This window comes from Suricata suricatta, chromosome 1 (assembly GCF_006229205.1).
Source record: "Suricata suricatta isolate VVHF042 chromosome 1, meerkat_22Aug2017_6uvM2_HiC, whole genome shotgun sequence".
Lineage (NCBI taxonomy): Eukaryota > Metazoa > Chordata > Mammalia > Carnivora > Herpestidae > Suricata > Suricata suricatta.
Window position 1 is genome coordinate 96,567,470 of NC_043700.1, and position 21,812 is coordinate 96,589,281.

A 21,812-nucleotide genomic window follows, 5' to 3' on the forward strand; every position below is an offset into this window, starting at 1 on the left:
GAGTGAAGATCCAGGAATTTATAACGTATGGTGATGACACTTAATGGGTACGGTCGGTCCTCTTTGTACAGTTGTCTTGGAAGCACCAAATTCTGCAAAGTGCCTGGCACGCTGATTGTCAAACTCTTTTTAATGGTTACACTATATTCCATTATATGGTTGTATTTATATTTAATATATCAGGCTTCTATTGATAGAAATAGAGGATATTGCTAATACTTAGCTATTATAAGCAACACTGCAGAAAGTTAACTTTGTATATATGACATTTGAAACATGTACAAATCTATAGAATTGTCTGGTTAAAGTATATAGACACTTTAATTTTTAGCCATTATGAAACTGATTTTGATGGAGCTTATACCAATTTATATTCTTACAATAAATGTAGAAAAGAGCCCATTTCCTCCTTAATGTACTAATAGCATGTTACCAAAGGTTTTTATCTTTGCCAAATAGATGGATGATTATGGTATCACAGTGTAATCTTACTTTGCATTCTTTGTAAAGAATGAATCTGACCATCTTTTTATGTTTAGTGTTCCACCTGTTTAAGATCCTATATATTTACTTTTCTTGATGGGCTTCTTGATATAAAGTAAGAGAAATTATTTTATGAATTAATTATTTTCAGAATTAAGCATTCTCTTAAGAAAATCAGCCCTTTGCTGGTGATACAAGTTGAAAATTTTTTTCAGTTGTATATCTTTTTAATATTTCCCCCCAACTTTCTGATTTTTGTATAGTCAACTCTACAAACTTTTTATGGCTTTAGATTTTGTGACCTGTTTAGGAAGTTCTTCCCCCACATAAGAATACTTCAGACATTTTTTACACATATTTTCTTTAGTACTTTTATGGTTCTAGTTTTCATATGAAAATATGTGATCCATATAGGATATATTTTGATGGTGTGTGGGATTGAGACTCAAATTTACTATTTCTCCTGATGATTATATAGCTGGATATGTTGAATAAATACCTTTTAATTGACTTGAAATGTCACCTTTATCACTTACTAAATTTCTTTATCTACTTAGATTTATTTCTAGGCTTTCCATATGTGGTAGAACCACATTATTTTAATTATTATAGTTTAAAACAGAAGTTAAACAAAATATACAGACACAGACATACACACACATATACATGGCCTTGCTTTAAGACTCTTAGACTTTACATAATATCCTGGCTAGTCTTTCTTGTTTCTATTTCTGTTTGAACTTTAGAGTCAGCTTATGTAGTTAGTAAAATACTCTGTTGTTTTTATTGTGATTATATTAAGTAAAATTGACTTCTTTATAATGTCTGTCTTCCTTTTCAATAGCATGATATACTTTTCCAACTGTTTAAATCTTCATTTGTGTACCCAGTATCATTATAAAGTAGTCCTCATATTGTTCATACAGATAGGATTAAGTTTGGTGCAAACCACACCAAACCACCAAATACTAACCACAGAGTAGTTAAAGTATTCCTCTCACCTATTCAAGAACTCAAGAGGTGGTCATTCCAGGGCTGGTATGTTACCTACCAATGTTCAGGGACTGAGGCTTTCATAGCCTATAATTCGGTCATGACTAGCTTTCAGTGTAACATGTTCTCATGGTCCAAGAAAGCTATTGGAACTCTGGCTATTATTTATGCATTCCAAAATACATTTAGAAAGTGATAGTGAAGAAAGATATGCCTCTTTACTACAAGGAGCTTCTGTAAAGTTGCACAACTTATCCACAACGGAGGCTGGGAAATAATATCTTAATTCCTAGGGGCCTTTTGCCAAGCCAAAAAAAACAGGGAAGAGAATTGTCAGTCTCTGCTGAGATGGATGATATTATTTGTCTTGGTGCTTATCTTTATGTCTTTACAATACTTCCTTACACAGAGAACTGCTACTTGATTTAGAAGTTCCGAGTTTTATCTCTTGATCCTCCAGCTCTAAAATATGAGAAAATCAATGTGTTTATTTTCTTTCCTCATTTCCCCCTTCCTCCTAACATTTGTTAGTTACATCATTAGAACCATGAAGGAGGGAAAAAAAACTTTACCCATTAGGTTTTGTAAATTAAACTAACAAAAGACAGATTAATGGAAGGGAAGAGAGAAACACATGCAAAGTGCACACACACAGGAGAACTGTGTGATGAGTAACTCAAGGGAGTAGTTAGAATTTGGAGCTTATGTACCATTTTAACAAAGCGTAAATTAGTGGAGAAGTGACAAGACAAAGGAAAGAGCTTTGAGATCTGAAGGGTAATAAATTGTGGGAAGGTAAATATACGAGAAAACCTATGGAAGATTAGCGTTGCTTTATTAAGGTTTGCTTGTGCAGAACCTGTGCCAAGTTTCTGTGTCCAGTGATGAGGGTTTTAATTCCTTCTGGTTTGAGACAAGGGAGAGGGAAAACCTTCACTTCTCAAGGGAAATTTATGTCTTGCTTTTAAGCAGATAGGAGAAGAGGAATGACATCTCTCTGTGTTTTCCCTTCTGTGTAGGATCTCAATCTTTTTGTACTTGTTGAGGACTAATTTGTGACCCACTATATGAGCTCTTCTGGAGAATATCTCATATGCACTTGAAAGTGTATTTTGTGCTTTAGGATGAAACATTCTGAATTTATTTGTTAAGTCCATCCAGGCCAGTGTGTCACTCAAAGCCATTGTTTCCTTTTTGATTTTCTGCTTAGATGATATGTCCATTGCTGTAAGTGGGGCATTAAAGTCCCCTGCGATTATTGTATTTTTCTCAATGAGTTTCTGTATGTGTGTGACTAATTGATTTATATAAATGGGTGCTTTCATGTTGAGGACATAAATATTTACAATTGTTAGATCTTCTTGTTGGATATACACCTTTATTTAGACCTAGTACCCTTCTTCATCTCCTGTTATAGTCTTTGGTGTAAAATCTAGTCTGTCTGAAATAAGTATGCCTACTCCAGTTTTCTTTTGACTTCATTAGTATGATAAATGTTTCTCTATCCCTTCATTTTCAAGCTGCAAATGTCATTAGGTCTGAAATAAGTCTTTTGTAAGTAGCAGAAAGATGGGTCTTGGGTTTTTTTTTTAATCCATTCTGATACCCTGTGTCTTTTGATTGGAGCATTTAGTCCATTTACATTCACAATGATTATTAATTGATATGAATTTAGTGCCACTGTATTATCTGTAGAGTTGGAGTTTCTGGAGATTTTCTTGTTCTTTCTAGTATTTTTTGCTTTTTGGCCTTTCTTTCCCACTCAAAGAGTTCCCCTTTAATATTTCTTATAGGGCTGGTTTAGTGGTCACTAACTCCTTTGGTTTTTGTTTGGGAAACTTTTGATCTCTCCTTCTATTCTGAATGACAGCCTTGCTGAATTAAGTATTCTTGGCTGCATAGTTTCCCCATTCAGTACCTTGAATATATCATGCCACTCCTTTCTGGCCTACCAAGTTTTTGTAGAGATATCTTCTTCTAACTTTATTTGTCATCCCTTCCAGGCTAGGGATTTCTTTTCTCTTGCTGCTTTCAGGATTCTTATATCTCTTTTGCAAACTTTACTATGATATGTCTTGGTATTGGCCTTCTTTTGTTGGTGTTGATGGGAGTTCTCTGTGCCTCCTGGATTTGGATGTCTGTTTCCTTCTCCAGATTAGGGAAGTTGTCAGGTATAATTTGTACAAATAAACCTACTCCTTTTTTCCCTCTCTTTTTCTGGGATTCCTATGATATGGATGTTGTTAAACTTTATGGCATTGATGAATTCCCAAAGTCTACACTTGTATTCTAATATTTTTCTTTCCTTCTTCTTATCAGTTTATTTTCCATAATTTTATCTTCTGTATAACCTATTTGTTCCTCTGATTCTTCCATCCTTGTGGTCATTACACCAGTCAGTTTTGCATCTCAGTTACAGCATTTTTTATTTCAGCCTGACTTGTCTGTGCTGATAAAGGGGGGGGGGGGGGCGGAGTGGAAATGGCACCAACCCACTCTCTTGACACCACAGAGGGGAGTTTGTACTTGCCATTTCTCAGGAATCCTTCAAAAAGAGTGAACAATCTCCTGTTGTGTGTACCAGGCATCCCTCAGATCCTTGCAGTCACCCTGTTTGTGTCTGAGTCCTCTGCCCACCCTGTGGTGCAGTGCTCCTGTGTTTTATCTCAGCTGACTGGATTTAGGGACCAAACGCCACACAGACCTGTGCTGATCTTCTAGAGAAGGGTCTTGTCATGCGGTGACTGGTGATGGTTTGTCCCCTAAGGGCTGTTGAACAAATGCACAGGGGCTTGGAGTTTATGGCAAAGTGCAGCAAAAAGCTGATGTCCATGTTAGCTGCCCTCAGCAGGAATCTCTGCTTGTATGCTAACGAATGCGGCGGCTCAATGGTGCCTGCCTGCTCTTTTGTCCTCAGGGAGGCAGTGCCACCTCTCCCAAATGCATTCCAAGAAGGGGAACTCTCTCTCCCAGTGTGATGCAGGGGATCCTCAGACCATGCTGTCCACTCCTGGGCCTCTCCCCTTCTTCATAGGAGCCCCTCGATGCCTGCAAGGCTCAACCCAGCTATGGTGTGGATTTCTCAAGCTTCAGACTGAGCTCCACTGTTTGTATGAACTTGACTGTATGCAAAACCGCGGTTTTTCTGTCAATGGTTTTGGGGAAGTATTTTTTCTTGTTCAGTGCCCTGCATCCTGTTCTTTTTCTCCCCTTCTCTCCTCTCTCCCTGATCCAGGTTCCCTCCCCTCCACAGCACCAGCAATTCTTTTCTCCTCCAGTCATGTCTGCACCTCCCACCTTCCACAATGTGGACGCTTTTCTCCTTCTGGTTGTGAGTTTGTTTTCTCAGTCCTCAGATGATTTCCTAGGTTTTCAGAATAATCTGATATATATTATCTAGCTGTGTTCAAGGGATGAGGCTACCACAGGGCTCTCCTACTGCTCTGCCATCGTAACTCCCAATCTATCACTCAGTTTTAAATGAAGCAAGTTCTTAACTGACTGAGCCACCCAGGTACCCTTTAAATGAATTAAATTCTTGAATCAGCAGCTTTCAGGAGGTTGGAGTGGTGGTGGAGAATTCAAGATCCACCTCCCCAGCTAATAGAATTTTTCTTTGGGCACAGGATTGTGTTTCTGAGTTCATTTTTTTATGTTTCCCTAACAGAAAATAGCAGTCCAGGACAAGTCAGTCACAAGGCAGATTCTCTCTCTTCACCTCACTGAATACATCTAGCAAATATGGATTTCCTTTATAATTTCTCTTTAATTCTTCTAAGCTTCTCTACATGTTGTATAAGAAGATCAAGGGAAGTTTTCAGCCATGAATGTCTGCCCTTCAGATTTCCTCACATCATTTGATCTTTTCATATAACCTTTCTAAAAAAGGGTATGGATGTCTCTAAATTAAATTTCATCAAAGGAGTTTGTGTTTCTGTTTCTTATTCTCCTTGTTGCTTTTGAATGATTTAGAAAAAGTGGGGGAAGTTCCAAAGTTTATTGTCAAATTCAATCTTCTCATGTCTGAAAACTGTTATGCTTCTGTATGAGGTGATCTTTGCTACACTGCCTGGAGACTCCAGAATGCTGTACATTTCATATTTCATAAGAGAAGAGTTCCTTTGTCTGTAGTATAATATGCTGTGGTGCTTCAAAACTGATAGTAAAAAAATAAACTCTGATTAAAAAAGTTTAAATCAGCTATGAAACTTCACAGGCCAATCAAACTTCATATCAATGCCTTGATTATATTTAGATAAAATCTCTTTAGTATGAACTCCTTGAGTAATCATGGTTTAGTTTAATGGATTATTATTTTATGCAGTGTGATTTTAATATATGACTTACGTAAAGAAATTCCAGATCCTAACCTGCTAAATGGAGATTATTTTCCTCAAAGTGGTGACCTTTTGGAATACACTAATTCTAGTGGTGCTACCATAACACAGAACACTTTTGGAATATCACTAAAGAATTACTTTTATAATTAGTTTATCAGACAAAAATTGATTTATTCTCATTATTAAACTCAGATAATTATTCACCTTAACAAGACTCAGTGCCATATGACTACTTTTTAATGAAAAATAGTCACATCCATCTTCAAAAAACACATGGCTGTCACCAGTTGCACCTTATGTGTTTTATATCCAAATGAGTGTTTCCTCTCCAAAACAATTACTTCAAAAGTAGAGAGGCTCAAATGTGCCTCAAGGTATAACAGAGGCAGAGTTTCAGAAATACTTTGATCAATGACAGTGTTATTGATATTAACAGTAATTATTAATAGTATGCTGAGGTCATTGTTATGTGTGTAAAGATTTTTTTGTAGAACTAGAGATTATTTTTTCTGGAGAACATAAAGACTTAGAGGTATAGCTGTGATTGGATTCTGCTAATGAAAATTTCAAGTTAAAGGTACACAGATATGCTAAGGTGACTTTAAGAAATGGGAATTTTTTCTAAGACTCCACAGAAACAAGCTTGTAGATTCTTGGATCCTATTCTCTCTGGTGTCTCTTATAGCAGCCTGCTTTAACTACCTTCTTTAGCTTGGTCACTCCTTTGGCCAAGGTAGTATTATACTGTCTTTAGCCCACATAGTAGTCCCTAGTCCAATCCATGAAGGTTACCATAGGTGGCTTGGTTTTACTGGAAGCACATAGCATTTTTCTTTAAAGGAGGCAATATGAAGCATTCACATTAAGCTTCATTCATAATGAGCTTGATAGCACATTCAAGACTCCCACTATTATGCATGGTCCTTGGTTATAAGGATACAAAGATACAGTCCTTGCCTTCAAGGATCTCTTTCCTGGAATGAAATTTCAGGATTGAGGTGGGAAGGAAAGAAAAAGTAGATGAACATTCACACAACCCTGTGAAGTGTGGTATAGGTGAAACGTAAATAAAATGGTCTGAGAACCTTGGGAAACCCAGAGAAGGGGAATATTTACAAACCCATCAAATAGAAGAAGAAACAATTGTATTCTACATTTCTCTAAAGAACAGAATTTTGACCAGTGGTTAGAAGGTATAAAGAAGCATATTTGGTTCAATACAACAGAATTGTTTTTTAACTGTACAGTTGTCTAAAAATAGACTAAACCAGCTGTCTGGAAAGAATAACAGGCGGAATCACAGATGTTTATTCAGAGGCTGTGCAATGGTGATGGATCAATATGTCTCACAATGAATGGTATGAAAATATGAAAAACACATGACTTCTAAGGTCCCTTTCCTCTCTAAAATTCTACTCTCTCCTTATGAGTTCTTTATGTTTCTTCTTCTTTCTTATGTTTATATTAGTCTTACCTTATAGTCATCCTTTATATATTTCTAATATTCAAATTATGGAATACTCCTGGGCAAATTTGGCTTCTCTCTAGGATTAAATGAGAAAATAAATGTAAAAGTCCTTGAAAGAGTTCTTCATAAGTGTCTGTTGAATTTGAATCCATGAAAAACAAGCAAGTTAAAAGAAGAGCTTTGATGCCTTTTGGGAGTGAGGGACATACCCATAAATCCAACCACCCACATTTCATTCTTTCTCCCAGTCTTAACAGAGTTTTGAAAAAAGAACTCAGATTTGTCTGCAAGAGATAATGTTTAAGGTGACTACCATCTAGGCTTCCCACACCCTGGGTAGTAGACATCAATGGTCTACTCTACAAAAGTCACAATGTCTACTGTAAGGAGTGATTTAAAGGATCATACCAAGAAATTGAGATAATTCCTGGAGGTTTGTGGACTGTGGACTTCTATTCCATTAGTTAGTAACTAGACCAAGAGGGACAAATAATGAGTTTGTTAATGGTCAATTTTGTTTTGGGTACTGACTTTGATTAAGGAATCAGTTGAAAATTTAAAGGCAAAAAAAAAAAAAAAGAAAATTTAAAGGCAATATTTACATTGGTAATTTTACTTGTCACATACGAGTTTTATGATCCTTGCCTATATATTATTAGGCATTATTAAGATTGGTTAATCAATATTTGCCTTACACAAATATACATGATGAGACCATAATAGTTATATTATGTAATTTACCTATATTATCTCTTTTACCATGTAGATTCTATATTACACAGATTAAGTCACCAAGGTCCCACAGCTTGTAAATAATGTAGTAACAACTCAAATCCAGGCAATTTGCCCTTGCAGCCCTCTTTTTTAACTGCCTTGAACTTGCCAGACAAGCTACTTAATAGAATGGAAATATCTAAACTTTGCCCCTTGTCTGAGCTACACATCACTTTGGAATTCGCATAAATTATCTTTCCAGTATGAACTCAAGGGTGAACTATTACCAGGTAGTGTCATGTGTGGGGAAACAGACTTCAATCCAACATCAGTTCTGTAATATTCTTCATACTGATTATTTGTTGTTGTGTTTTGCAAACAAGTTCTCTCACTTTTTGGTTTGTCTTTGCACTTTGTATAATGGGTTTATTAAGGAGTCTTAGATTGTTCATTAAGGAGCCTTAGCCCAAAATAGCTTCATATAATGAATTCATTAAGGAATCTTAACCCCTTTAAAATGACTGTTTTCGATAAGTTTCCACTAACTGTCCTATTTTGAACTCTTTTTTTTCATTGAATGGAGAATCCCTTTACAACATCTGGTCAAGATTCCAGAACTTTCCAGTGACTTGGTTATTAGAAAGTCTCATTTTTGTCATTAGAGACAATTAAGTTTATTTTGAAGTAAAAATTTCCTAATCAAATCTAAAGCTCTTCTTCTCCTTATTTTTTAGCATAAGCTAAACCTTTCCATGTCTCTAGTGGAGAAAGGCTGTGGTCTGCTTTGTACATACCTCCTTCTGCTAACTCATCAAGGTGCTAATCCTCTACTATGTAGAATGGGAAGAAGCCAGAGGGCAAGCATCTTTTCATTTGAGCTTACTGTGGTGCAGTTTCTTCCTTGTTTGTCACTACTGCTCTAATGTTGACCACGTTTTAACATCCTGACTGTAGTAGGCACCCATGTGCTGCCTGTCTCTGATTGGGTTCATGGCATATTTAGAGGGTATGAAAAGGCCACGTAAGTTGCCTTCCTTTTGCACAGCTCCTGAAGCAGAGATCTGGATCTGATTTAAGGTTCTCACCTAATTTTCACCTTTTCCATAAGGACAGGACATCATCCCAGCCCCATTTATTGAATAGACTGTCCTTTCCCACTGAGAATCTTAATGCCTTCCACCCAATATAGTGGAAATTTATCCTTTTGCTAAACAATGAGAATACAGGTTGACCCAATGGCTGATCCTCTCTTATCTCAGTTCTCTTTTTTTCCCTGACCTAACTACCAGGAGCAGGTCAGCAACTTTGCCAGAATAGACATTAATTGGAAGCAAGATATCAAGTCTTTTGTTTAGGCAACTCTAAACTTTATGGGTGATTGCCTTGGCTTTTCCCCCTCCCTTAGCTTCTGGGGAGTGGAGGTATACTACCTCCCTTCTACCCAGGAAAGAGAGAGAATAACCTATACAAAAGCCCCTGATCCCTCCCATGTCTGTCCTTTTACTTATGTGGGGTGAGAAGGAAGTTGATAAGTACTGGTCTAGCAATTCTAAGTAAGCCATGAAGGGAGGTGGTTGGTCCCAACTGCTAGTGACAGCTTGTTCTTAGACCATGAGTACTAAGTTTCCTTTCTTGTCAGTTTTGGATTTATCAACAATTCCAGGACAACCAGAAAAATACCATTTGACATAAAGTTACATTTTATTAGTATTCTTTCTTGTATAGACGTTTTCAAATGTCTTAATGTAGTCAGATTTATTAATCTTTTCCTTATAGCTTATCCTTTCCTTTAGCTTTTTCTTTGTTCTTTTAAGTTTATTTATTTATTTATTTCAAGAGAGAGAGCACAAGAGGGGAGAGGCAGAAAGAGAGGGAGAGGGAGAATCCCAAGCAGGCACTGCACTGTCCGTGCAGAGCCCCACGCAGGGCTTGAACCCACCAACAATGAGATCATGACCTGAGCTGAAACCAGGAGTCAATGCTCAACCAACTGAGACACCCGGGTGTCCCTCCTTTAGCTTTTTCATTTCCCTATTCTTTTCAAAACTTTGCTGTGTCACATTTAGATCTTTTGTCTATTTGACTCTTTAAAAATTTCTTTTGTATATGGAGTGAAGTGTAGAGATCTGATTTTAATTTTTCTGTAAGGATAGTTCTTGTATCAGTACTATTTGTTGAAGTCTTTTCTTTCCCACTGACTTGTATTACCACCTTTCAAGCTGCTTTTAACTGATACATGTTTCTTTGTATTTTCTTCTTATAAGAATCAACTTTTCTGTCCCCTAAACTTAATTAGATCCCTGATATGTTCACCCATCATAGTGAATTGTTCCAATGAAGCTGTAGTAGAATAGGAATTGTGCTCACTATTGCATCGCTAACAATTAGCACAGTACCTGGCAGAGAGTTGGTTCTTAATAAATATTTGGTGAAGAAATGAGCAAGTCAAGACCAAGATCCACCGGGCTGTGAGTCTGCCCTGAAGTCTACATTCCACAGATTACAATAGGTTTTATATTTTACTGTGATTGGTAAAATGGGTTTTTCCCTTTTAATAGCATAGGCTCTTTCTTGATATGGTTATTCTTTGAGACAGACATTGGGAATATTTCTAGATTTATCTCTTTCCTTGAGCTTGGCATTGAATGGGTCACTTAGGTTCATAATTTCTACTTCCTAAAAACTAAGATTTTTCTGTTCCTACTATATCTTCATTTTAGTTCAGGCCTTCTCCCACCCACCCCTTTTCTTTATTTTTTATGTCATATTTGATATATGCACAAGAATGTGCATAACACATAATAAAATTACACGTACACCTATGGAAACTACCACCTGCCTAGGAATGAGAACATTGTTATTGCCTCTATCTCGTTGCTTCTCCCTGGCCTGTCTGTTGCCTCCACCTAATAGGTAATCCCTAACGTGAAGTTTGGGTTTCTCAGCCTCTTGCTTTCATTTTATTTTCAAATATAGACCTACTACATATGTAAATATTCCTACCAACCATTATATAGATTTACTTGTTGAGCTTTATAAGAATAGTTTCATACTTGGTGAATTCTGCAAATTGAGTTTTTCATTCAACATTTATGCTTCTAAGATTCATCCACACTGCTGTGTGTGGCTGTGGCTCACTAATTTATTAATTTCATTAGTGAACACACTGACATTACATTGTGTAACATACCACCATTTGTCTGTTCTTCTGTTGATATTTGTTTAGACTGCTTCCAGATTTTTATTTGCTATTTTGGATAAGATTGCTATGAACATCGTTGTTATGTCTCTTGGTCCACATGTGTAAAGTTTTTCCAGACTCTGTATCAAAGAGTGGACTTTCTGGGTGAAAGGGTATGCAAGTATTCAACTTTAAAAGATAATGCCAAATTGCTTTTAAAATGGTCTCTTTATACTGATGTTAGTAAAGTGTAAAAGTCCCCATTGATGCATATTCTTTCCAATATTTGGCATTATGAGATTTATTAATCTTTTCCCTGTGTAGATGTGTAATTATGTCTCCTTTTAATTGTAATTTGTATTTCCCCAAGAAAAGAATTTGAGATTGTTTTATATGCCTACCGACCATTCATGTTTCCACTTCTGTGCAATGTCTGTTTGTCTTTGCTCTTTTTTCTATTGGGTTATTTGAGTTTTTCATACTCAGTTAAAGTTCTTCACATATTTTAGATCCAAATTAAATTCTTTATCAGTTATAAGTTATATTTTCTTCTAATTGTGACTTGCTTTTTTACTTCTTTATAGTATCTTTATAAACAGAACTTTTAATGAAGTTTAAATTTTAGTAATGTTGAATTTATCAATTTCTTCTATTATACTTGGAATTTTTAATCTCATTTAAAAAACACCCACAACACCCACATCTATACTGAATTTATAAATATATTTTCCTATGCTTTCTTTTAGAGGGTTTAAAAGCTTGTATTTCACATTTAAGATGCATGTGGAATTAATTTTTGTGTGCACGGTATGAAGTAGGGGTTCAATTTTATTTTTTCATTATGGATAAATAATTATCCTGTAAGATAATTTATTTAGATTTAAATATATTCACAATGTATAGGGCTATGAGGGAAAACATACAATGTAATACAACATATGGTATTGAGAAAATATAAAATATATGTATAGTAATTAATATGTATACAGACTTTAAAGAGATGTAAACAAAAATAACAACAGTGATTATCTTTGGACAGTGGAACAATTGATATTTTTTGTTTATTTCTTTTGTTCATTTCTGTATTTTTCAGTTTTTCTCTGTTGAATGTATTTTTGACAGTGAGAAAATAAGGTAGTGCCTATAGGTAATAATATTGTGTCACACCTCTTAAAATGAAACCATCATTTGAAAGAGAAACCATTAATTAAAATCCTCCAACTTAAATTTTTGTTTTATAGTATCTTCCATTCTGAGGGGTGTGGGAGAATGTTTGTGAATTATGCAGTAAGTCTCAGGAGAAGATAAAAAACCATTAAGTTGTGAAATCTGGGTGAATCTATATAAAATCTCTCTTTCCTAAGCTGTGTTTGCTTTACAGGTATGTGTGACTCTTTGGAGAACAGGATCCAGGTGACCTATATGTATCATTGGTGATATAATCATTTCTTTTTGATCAACAGCAGATAATGAAAAGACTTATAAAGCGATATGTTCTGAAAGCACAAGTGGACAAGGAAAATGATGAAGTTAATGAAGGTAAGCATCTGCAACTTGAGAAATATTTGCAACTAACTTAATGAACTTGGGAAACTTCATACTGAAGGATATTTTAAAAATCCAATCTCAGGTAACAGTTCTAAGATTGATAGGAGAATTTTATGTTAATTCCTAAAACTATCTTTTTAAAGAAATGGTTATTAAAAATGTCAGTCAAAGACCATTTAATCTCTTCTCAGAATGCTCTGATTCTTAGAATGTAAAATCTAACATCTTTCTGGAAGCTTTTAAATCCCTATTACATAAGGTAATAGTTTCAGTTCTGTTTTCAGTGAGCTCACATGAGTGTTAGCCTTTTTCCAATAATAACATTTTCCAATAAAATAATTGGCTGGCTCAAATAGAATCCACATTTCTTCAGGAAAGTCTTTGCTTTGTTGTACACAAAGAAATCTCTCTCTTGTCTGGTATTTCCCTTTTGCCTTTCACTTTTCTTCTTGGCTCCTTATTTAAAGGTGCCTATTTTTCCAGGTATATCCAAGACAGGGCATCTGTCTGGACTATAAAAATGTTTCACCAAAGACTAGGTGGGCCAAAGCACAGGCACAGAGTTGGAAAGAAATCAACCTTGGAGAAATAAGCTGCCTTAAAAATGGAAACTGTGGCTTACAACACCAGTGAGAGGCTACCAGATGATCTCTAGCTGTGCTGATAACAGAAGAGGCTAAACTAAACAAAACTGGTGATGGGCTTTGAAGCTATTACCTGATAAACCTAAGTAATCTCTTGAAAATCCGAGTCAGTCCAATGTTATGTGTATGTAGAAAAGAAGTCTATGAACGTATGATTGGGGACCAGCAAAAATCCAATCATGATGCCCTAGAAACTGTCACAGGGAGATAGGATTGGAAAGGGGCTGTAGTCTAGAAAGTGGAAATCTGATCATTTGTACAGTAACCTCCCTGGGAGGAGGAGGTACAAAAACAAAGTGATCTGGGGAATTGGATGGCTAAAAGCATCAAAACCAAGGAGCATCTTCCAAGTCCTTGCACCAAAGAGGAAAATGAGTTAATGAGAATTTGGAGTTTTGAACAAAGTTCTAATTAAACTATCATACAGTTCAACATATTCATTAATAAATGAAGGGACTGAAGTCTCAAGCGATTGAGTCAATTGTGTTTGCTGTATTGGCAGACTACATGTAACACTTAGTGTATAGTCTTCTGGGGAACCTGAGTGGCTCAGCTGGTTAAGCTTCCAACCCTCAGTGTTGGCTCTGGTCATGATCCCATGGTTGTGAGATTGAGCTCTCCCTTGGGCTCTGTGCTGGGCATGGATCCTGCTTAAGATTCTCTCTCACCTGCTTCTTCTGTCCCTCCCCTGCTTGCTCTCTCTCTCTCTCTCTCTCTCTCTCTCTCTCTCTCTCTCCCCCCCTCTGTCTGTCTGTCTGTCTGTCTGTCTCTCTCTCTCTCTCAAAAAGTATAGTCTCCCCATAACTCAAAAACAAGGAAAGAAGATATGGTAGTAGGCACATGAAAGGGGAACCACTGGGTTTATAGTCCAATGTGATACTGAATGGAGTGATAAGCTATTTCTTTCACCAAAGACTGGCCTTGTGATTTCAAATTAGATCATATTGCCAAATAGGAAAGGAGGAAGCACTTTTTTTTGGACGTTTTATGGGTATTCTTGAGAAATAATTAGGATTCCTTAAGATAAAAATATCTGACTTTCATATATAAAAGAACATAGAAATTATACTTTAAAGGATGACAAATGTAGTAGGGAATCATGAAAGGTGTGTTTTACATGTGATTCTATTATAAAAAGCTGTTAAAATCAGTGATTTGAAGAATCATTTCTTGTACATTCAAGATAAATTTCTGCCCCAAAGCTCATCTTTCAGCATCAATGGCTGATAATCATTTGCATGAGAATCCAGTTTTTAATTGCAGTCTACATATGATCAAAATACTGCCAAGCAGGATTATGGGAATAGTTGTGTTTTAATAGCCAGAAGTCTCCTATGGAGACTTATGTATGTACACATATATACGGTTTCACATCTAAACTTAATTTCACTATTGCTTGTTACCTTCCTTATACATTGGTTCTGTGTGTCTTACAAACTGTTCCTTGACTCCAAGTTATTACCTTTGCCTTCCTTAATAATCACCCCTACTTTAATTTCTTCCCTTCTCTTCAAATTTGATGTAAAACTTTTTTCCATATGAGTATTTGCCTGTTAAATAGATTGACTCAGCTTTAATAAAGTTTCATTTTGCTAGTGTTCTCTTCCATCCTAGCAAAGAGAAATAGTCCATGTAGGTTTCAACCCTTACATCTGAGGGAACCAAAGGGAACCTCTATAGACAGAATGGAGATACCCTGGTTGCAGATCAGTTAACAGAAAAATCACCCTGTGTTAAGAGGTGATTGAGCCTCAGAACAACACTTAACTGAGTTTTACTACTGAAAACATAGCTGTACTGTTTTTATAGCTTTTGTCAAAGGTCAGTATATTTTTAAAGATTAATATTTCTTAAATATCTTGAAGGAAGGAATTTTAAAAACTACCTTGGAGCTTATGAAGAAAATGTGTTCATATTCTATGAATTTCATTCTTTGTTCTTTTTTAAATCCAAAGAGCAAATTACCCATGATATGTTCTTTTTTAATACAAATACTATAGGTGAATTAAAAGAAATCAAACAAGATATCTCCAGCCTTCGTTATGAACTTTTGGAGGACAAGAGCCAAGCAACTGAGGAATTAGCCGTTCTGATTCATAAACTCAGTGAGAAACTGAATCCTAGCATGCTGAGATGTGAATGATTCAGTAATCTGGAATAATGGCTTTGACTATAGCACAAATGTGGGCAATAATATTTCTAAGTATGAAATACTTGAAAAACTATGGTGTAAATTTTTAGTTTTAACTGCCTTTATCATGTGAATCTTTACAAGTTAGGTCTTAATGATCCTACTGTTTTGAAAATGGTCTTCATTTTGATTGTCTGCCTTGACATTATAAATGATGACATGCCATTGTATTTAAAGGCCCAGTATTATTACATTAGTGACATTTTTGTCCACTTTAGAATAAACTCTATGTCTTTGCACTACCTGTTTGCCTCAAAGGGACTGAAAGCTCCTTGGGGACAGGGACCATGTCTTATTCATCTTTGTGTCTCCAGCATCTAGTACAGTGCCTGGTACATGGTAGGTGCTCAATAAATGTTGAAACCAACTGAACTGAACTGCCAACAAAATATAAATAAAAATAAAAAGGTCATCACTATGTAGCATTCTTTCCCTTGTTCAAATGCTGAAGACATTTTTGTTTTTAAATAGAAACATGAAATTTTATTACTGGCTATGACTTGGTAAGATTTCTTAGAATTTTTGTCATCACTCATAATCCTAGAACCTTTGAGAATTTAATAATGATTTGAAGAATGAATGAATGAATGAAGAATTTAACAATGAAGTGGGTTAATAGAGAATATAATTACATATTTAAGATTCATAGAATTGTTCAAAATAACACATTAAAGATTTTTCTAAAGTATATGCTATTTGCTTTCTGTCTTAAATTTTCATTTGCTTTTTTCAATAATGTGAATTTATTTAGTGGAATGGTGAGTATTTTTTAAAGTTAGGGGCTATGCAGGGTTGCTATTTTGTTACAACCTCCTAATTTCTGCCTCTGATGCTTTAATGCTAAATAAGATATCAACAACTGACTTCTATCTTGCCCATTAGCTCCATTCTGAGCTTTAGAGGGTATGTCTTTGGGAAGAACCAGGAAAGAGCAATGGCTGTCTACCTGGAAACACATACCCAAGCCTCACCAGGTATGTTTCATTTCCCTTCAAGGCATCTCTTGCCATCATTGCTTACAAAGATTGACATCCTTTTTCTTATCAAAGCACTTCTTATCAAAGATTTCTACACAAAATAGGTGGTGATTAATCTGTATTTGATTTATTTTATAACTGAGTTGAATAATGGTAATATCCACAACATCTCATGCATCTCTTTAATGAGAAAGGAGATACAGACCAGTAATTTCCTTCATCTCTTTGCAGACTGTAAAATACTCAAAGTATTTTATTTTCACCAGCTAGGTTTTAATGTCTCATAGAGTCATTCCTATCATTTGGATTCTCTTCATTCTGTCTTTGTGAAGTCTTACAGGATTAGTAATTATCATAACTTAAGGGTAGTTTCATAGGTTCTAAAAAACAAATATATTACATTAAAATCATTAATATCACACATTTACTTGTTTTCTAGGCATGAAAACAAAAATGACCATTAAATGATAGTACCTAAATCTTTTTAAAGATTATTTCTTAACTTCTACTTTTGAGGAGTTAAAACAGTTAATGTAATCAAAAGAACTTTCCACATTTTTGCTACCATTTTAGAATATTTCATTAACTTTTGTGCTTTGCAAAAGGTATTTAGTCTTAAATATTTCTCAAACTTTATGTTATACCTCAGAACTAAATAAAATATTGATTTTTTTATTGTTATATGTTACTATGGTTTATATTAAAACAGTAAAGATGTGAAATTTCCATAATAGACAATACTTACAGTCTTCTAGTATTGTCTAGAATTACAAGATTAAAAGGTTTTGCCTGTACCTATGGAGCAGCATATTTAGTAATCTTCCTAATTGGGAATGAAAAAATGTTGAATGGAAAAGTGTGGGATTTAGCTTTGTTGTTGTTGTTGTTTACCTTTATCGTTGTTGTTGTTGTCATCTATGCCTTCCACAACTGCAGAGCTCTAAATGTAGGTGGTTTTTCCTTTGTTTACTATGCTTATGTAAAACTGGTACATTTATTTTATTTTATTTTTTCCTTCTTCATAGTTTCTAGGTGGTAGCCAAGAAGGAAGATGTGATGCCAAGGTATGGTGGTACTGTTGATGTCCTGCCCAAATCCTCTTTAATGGGCCAGAGCAGGCATCTCCCAGATTCTGTGTGTTGGCTCCATAAGTGTTCCCAACTATACACTTTCCCAGGGAATTGCCCTCAACTGAAAGGAAGCCCTGGATGTTATGTTTCCCCTTCCCCATGCCAGTGACCACCTGACTGGGGTGGAAATAAAAAGGTTGGGCCCTTGTCTCAAGGTAGGGCCACTTTTTCAGTGTAGTTCATGATCAGCAGAAAGAATTAGGCTCAGCCAGACTCCAGATAAGACCAAATCTGTATTTAGCTTTTTCCCCTGTATTATCCTGCCCCCCTTCCCTTTCTGCTGACTGAGAATATTCCTTCAAGAAATCATATCCAAATCTTGTTAGGCTTCTTCCCAAGTGAACTCATTCTAAGACATAGGTATTATTGAGGCAAGGTAAGGATTATTCTAGGTGATTGCTATCAAAATTAATACTTCTTTGAGGTTAATGATAGCTCTGAACCACCAAGACCTTGCCCCACTTACTGGTTTAACAGATACATTGGGCTTAGAAGCAATGCTTAAAGAAGTTGGTGGGGCAGCTTGGAGAAGGGAACCTTTTAACAGGACCAAAAAACAATTTATTCAGAGAAAGACATTTAGGTGAGTATAATTAATTAGAAAATTATCCCAGTCCTATATCTTTTTAAACTTCTTTGCTGTTCCTAGTTTTTTCCTCAGTTACAGATAAAGGAAAAAAGGCAACTCTCAAATTGCTTCTTAGGCTTACAGTTTAAAATTTTTGGTACTGTGTTTCTGTATTAAATTTGCTGAAGACCCATGACTTAATGGACTTCACAATACGTTGAGAAGCTTAGATTCATAAACTTGAAATAAAACAGGGAAATAAGCAAAATAGTATCTAGTGTCTTCAGAGTTCTGTGTAACTACAAAAACTTAAAAATGACATATATTTTGTGATTATTAAAAGCAAATTTAGTACAGCTTAGGACAACTGTCTTACCTAATCATGTCCAATATATTTTTTATTCATATGCTTCTAGCCAAATGAAAGAAGCTATAAATGGGAAGGAGCGTGTCTTATCAATGATGTCTAAAAAGAACTGAAGCCACCTTGTTTACTGTATGCCCTGGGACAAATCTGGTCTTCTACCTTGTACCGTCAAACAGGGCTTTGCCACAAGCAGATTCTCGGTTTTGGGTATCACAGAGCTCTTTTAGGGTGTTGGTATCACCATCCAAGGTGGTAATGATCTCTCTTTCCATGTTTCTTTGTTAAAATCAATCTAAAAGGGTTATTAATTTTTTAAAATAAGAGAGAGTTTCCCAATTGGTACCACATCTTAGTGGAGATACACTCATGAGTCAATCACTCCGTCAGCCACCTCTAGCTGTGTTATGGTTTCAATATAATGCAATTTAAATTGCTTTTATTCTTAGGCATAAGTTTAATTTATACTCCTAAGGATTGCTTTAAGACCACAACATAAGGTTTATAAGTTACTGAAGCGCGTGATACCTCTGTAAATTTGCTCAAGATAATTTTTGTTACATTTTCTGTTTTTTTTAATGTAGCCCACCAAGATATCTCTAGTACCTTAAAATATGTTTAAAAAGAGAAATTATAGCGGCAAATTTGTCTAACTTGGCTTTTCATTTTTGTGAGTAAAAACTCCCCAGCCTGCTAATTATATAAGAATTATTTAAAATTAGTACTTTGCAACTTTTGCTATTTAGAAACAAAACACAATACTTGAAAAAAATCATTTGCCTTTTCTAGATGCAAAATGAAAGAATTCCAAGTATCATTTAAACTCTTTTTGTGTAATTTTGATGCTGTATCATATCCTCATTTCAGTGTTTTAAAATAAATTTGATCTTCAAAATAAACTCTTTTCTTTTATACAATTAAAGTAAATAAACAGTGGACATCACTTGTTAAATGGATAAGCATTGCCAGTATATGTTTTGATTACAAATATTATAAAGATTGCAAGAAGAGCCAGGGTGGCTCAGTTGGTTAAGCATCTGGCTCTTGGTTTCAGCTCAGGTCATGATCTCACAGGTTTGGGAGTTTGAGCCCCGCATCAGTCTCCATGCTGGCAGTGCGGAGCCTGCTTAGAATTTTCTCTTTTTCCCTTTCTCTCTCTGCCCCTCTCCCACTATCGGCCTCTCTCTCTCAAAAATACATAAATTTAAAAAAAATAAAAAGATTGCAAGAAGATGAATTTTAAATGCTACCTTAAATAATACAGCAATCTAAAATAAAATGCTTTTTCTTTAAAGCTACATTTCTACGCAAACATTTTCTTTTTTCACCTTGGCTTGTAGATGCCCAGATTAATTACAAAATTGCACAATGAAAAAATGAAATAATTATTAAAATTCCTATTGGCTTTGAAAGATTATATATTGCTATGAAAGTGGTTTGTGATCTTAAAGAGAAAACATTAGATTAATCGTTTCTAGGATTTTGCACAGTTTGGAATACTTATCAAATTTACCAGAGTGATTTTTAAACAGATACTTCCTGTCCACTTCATCAGGTTTTCAGTATTTTTATTTGTTATAATGCAAAAACAGCAATAATAATAATATCATTACCATTTTCCTTAAGTTGTTAACATGCATTAGATATGAAAAATAGAAGATTTGGTACCCAGTGTCCTGGATAACCCTTCATCAGAATCTTGCAATCATAGGGACAGTAGAATGCCCACTTTGGAAACTAGGCAGAGTTAAACACAGGATTCTGAGAATCACTTAGTTAATTTTTAATATTATTAATAACTTTATTTTTTAAATTGCAAAATTTTATTTAAAATAATGCAAAAATCTTATGGAAAACACAAAACAGGAGGAAAGTTTATAATCCTTTATAACCAATAAAAAATTTTAGATTTATTTCTTAAGTCCTTTCCTATAATTGTAATTACATACACTATTTTATATTGTTTTTATTATGATCCTGAGCACTTTCCACATTACTCTCCAGCCTTCATTATGTTCATTTTCAGTGGCTGCATAGTAGTTGATAAAGTGGATGCACCATTTCCTTACTATTGTATAGTTAGGTCTGCATTTTAAGTGGTTCCTCAATGGTGACTTGTTACTTTGCTTTATTTCTGTAAACTAAATATTCCAAATTGGGGTTATGGGTTAAAAATATCCAACATTTATAGGTTTGGATGCATATTTCTACATTGCTTTTGAAAAGGTTTTATTGCCAGTTTAAAGCATCACAGTTGATGAGTACATCTGTCTCTACAATATGCAGTGCTATCACTTAAATGTTTTTCTAATTTGAAAGGTAAAATAAAAAGGTATTTGGCTTTAATATTATTGACTACAAATGAAGATAATAGATTTCTATAAGTTCAGTAGCCACTTTCCTTGTGAAATGTCTGCTCCTATCTTTACCTGTTTACTAATTGGAATAATACTATTTCTTTTTTTATTAATTTGTGTGAACTGTTTATAAAGATAGTAAGTTTGTGTATATATCCCACATTTTTGTTTATATTTTAAAAATTTTGTCACATATTGAAATGTTTCATCTTTATTCTTAATATGTTTTTTTCTTTGTGGTTTCTTTTATTCCTGTTAAAAGATCAGACAAGTTCCCTTCTGATATGAGCTGAATTTTGTCCCACTTAAATCCATATGTTGAAGTCCTAACTCCCAGTACCTCAAAATCTAACTGTATTTGGAAGTAGGATCTCTAAAGAGGTAATTAAGGTAAAATGAGGTCATTAGGATGGGCCTTGATCCAGTTTGACTGATTTCCTTATCAGAAGAGATTAGGACACAGACTTGCAAAGAGGGAAGACCTTGTGAAGAGAGGAGGAGAAGATGGGCATCTACAAGCCAAGGTGGGAAGCCTTGGAAGATTGGCTTGATTCCCTGCTGACACTTTGATCTTGTACTCCTAACCTGTGAGACCTGTGATAAAATAAATTTCTGTTGTATAAAGTCACCCAGTTTGTGGTAATTTATTATGGGGACCCCAGCTAATTAATCCACCTTCCAACTCCCTAAATTCTAAAAAATTCTGTACAACTCTGTGTTCTCCTATCTCCCCTATGGCTTTATTTTTCAATTTACTTCTGAAATTTATCTATATTTTTGTTGAGTCTAAATTGGTATGTATTTTTCCCAAGTTGCTACACAGCTAACCCATCTCCCGGCCCTGCTGTCTATTT

General features: G+C 35.1%; 1 protein-coding gene across 1 annotated transcript in view; it reads left to right on the top strand.

Moving 5' to 3' along the window:
• TRPC3 (transient receptor potential cation channel subfamily C member 3) overlaps window positions 1–16,252 on the top strand; it is a 67,873-nt gene extending 51,621 nt beyond the window's left edge. The window contains exons 12-13 of the mRNA XM_029951163.1: window positions 12,643–12,718; window positions 15,372–16,252. Of these exons, the coding sequence (XP_029807023.1) occupies window positions 12,643–12,718; window positions 15,372–15,514 (219 nt within the window). The 3' untranslated portion in view covers window positions 15,515–16,252. The remainder of the gene's footprint in view (window positions 1–12,642; window positions 12,719–15,371) is intronic.
• Window positions 16,253–21,812: the final 5,560 nt, after the last annotated feature.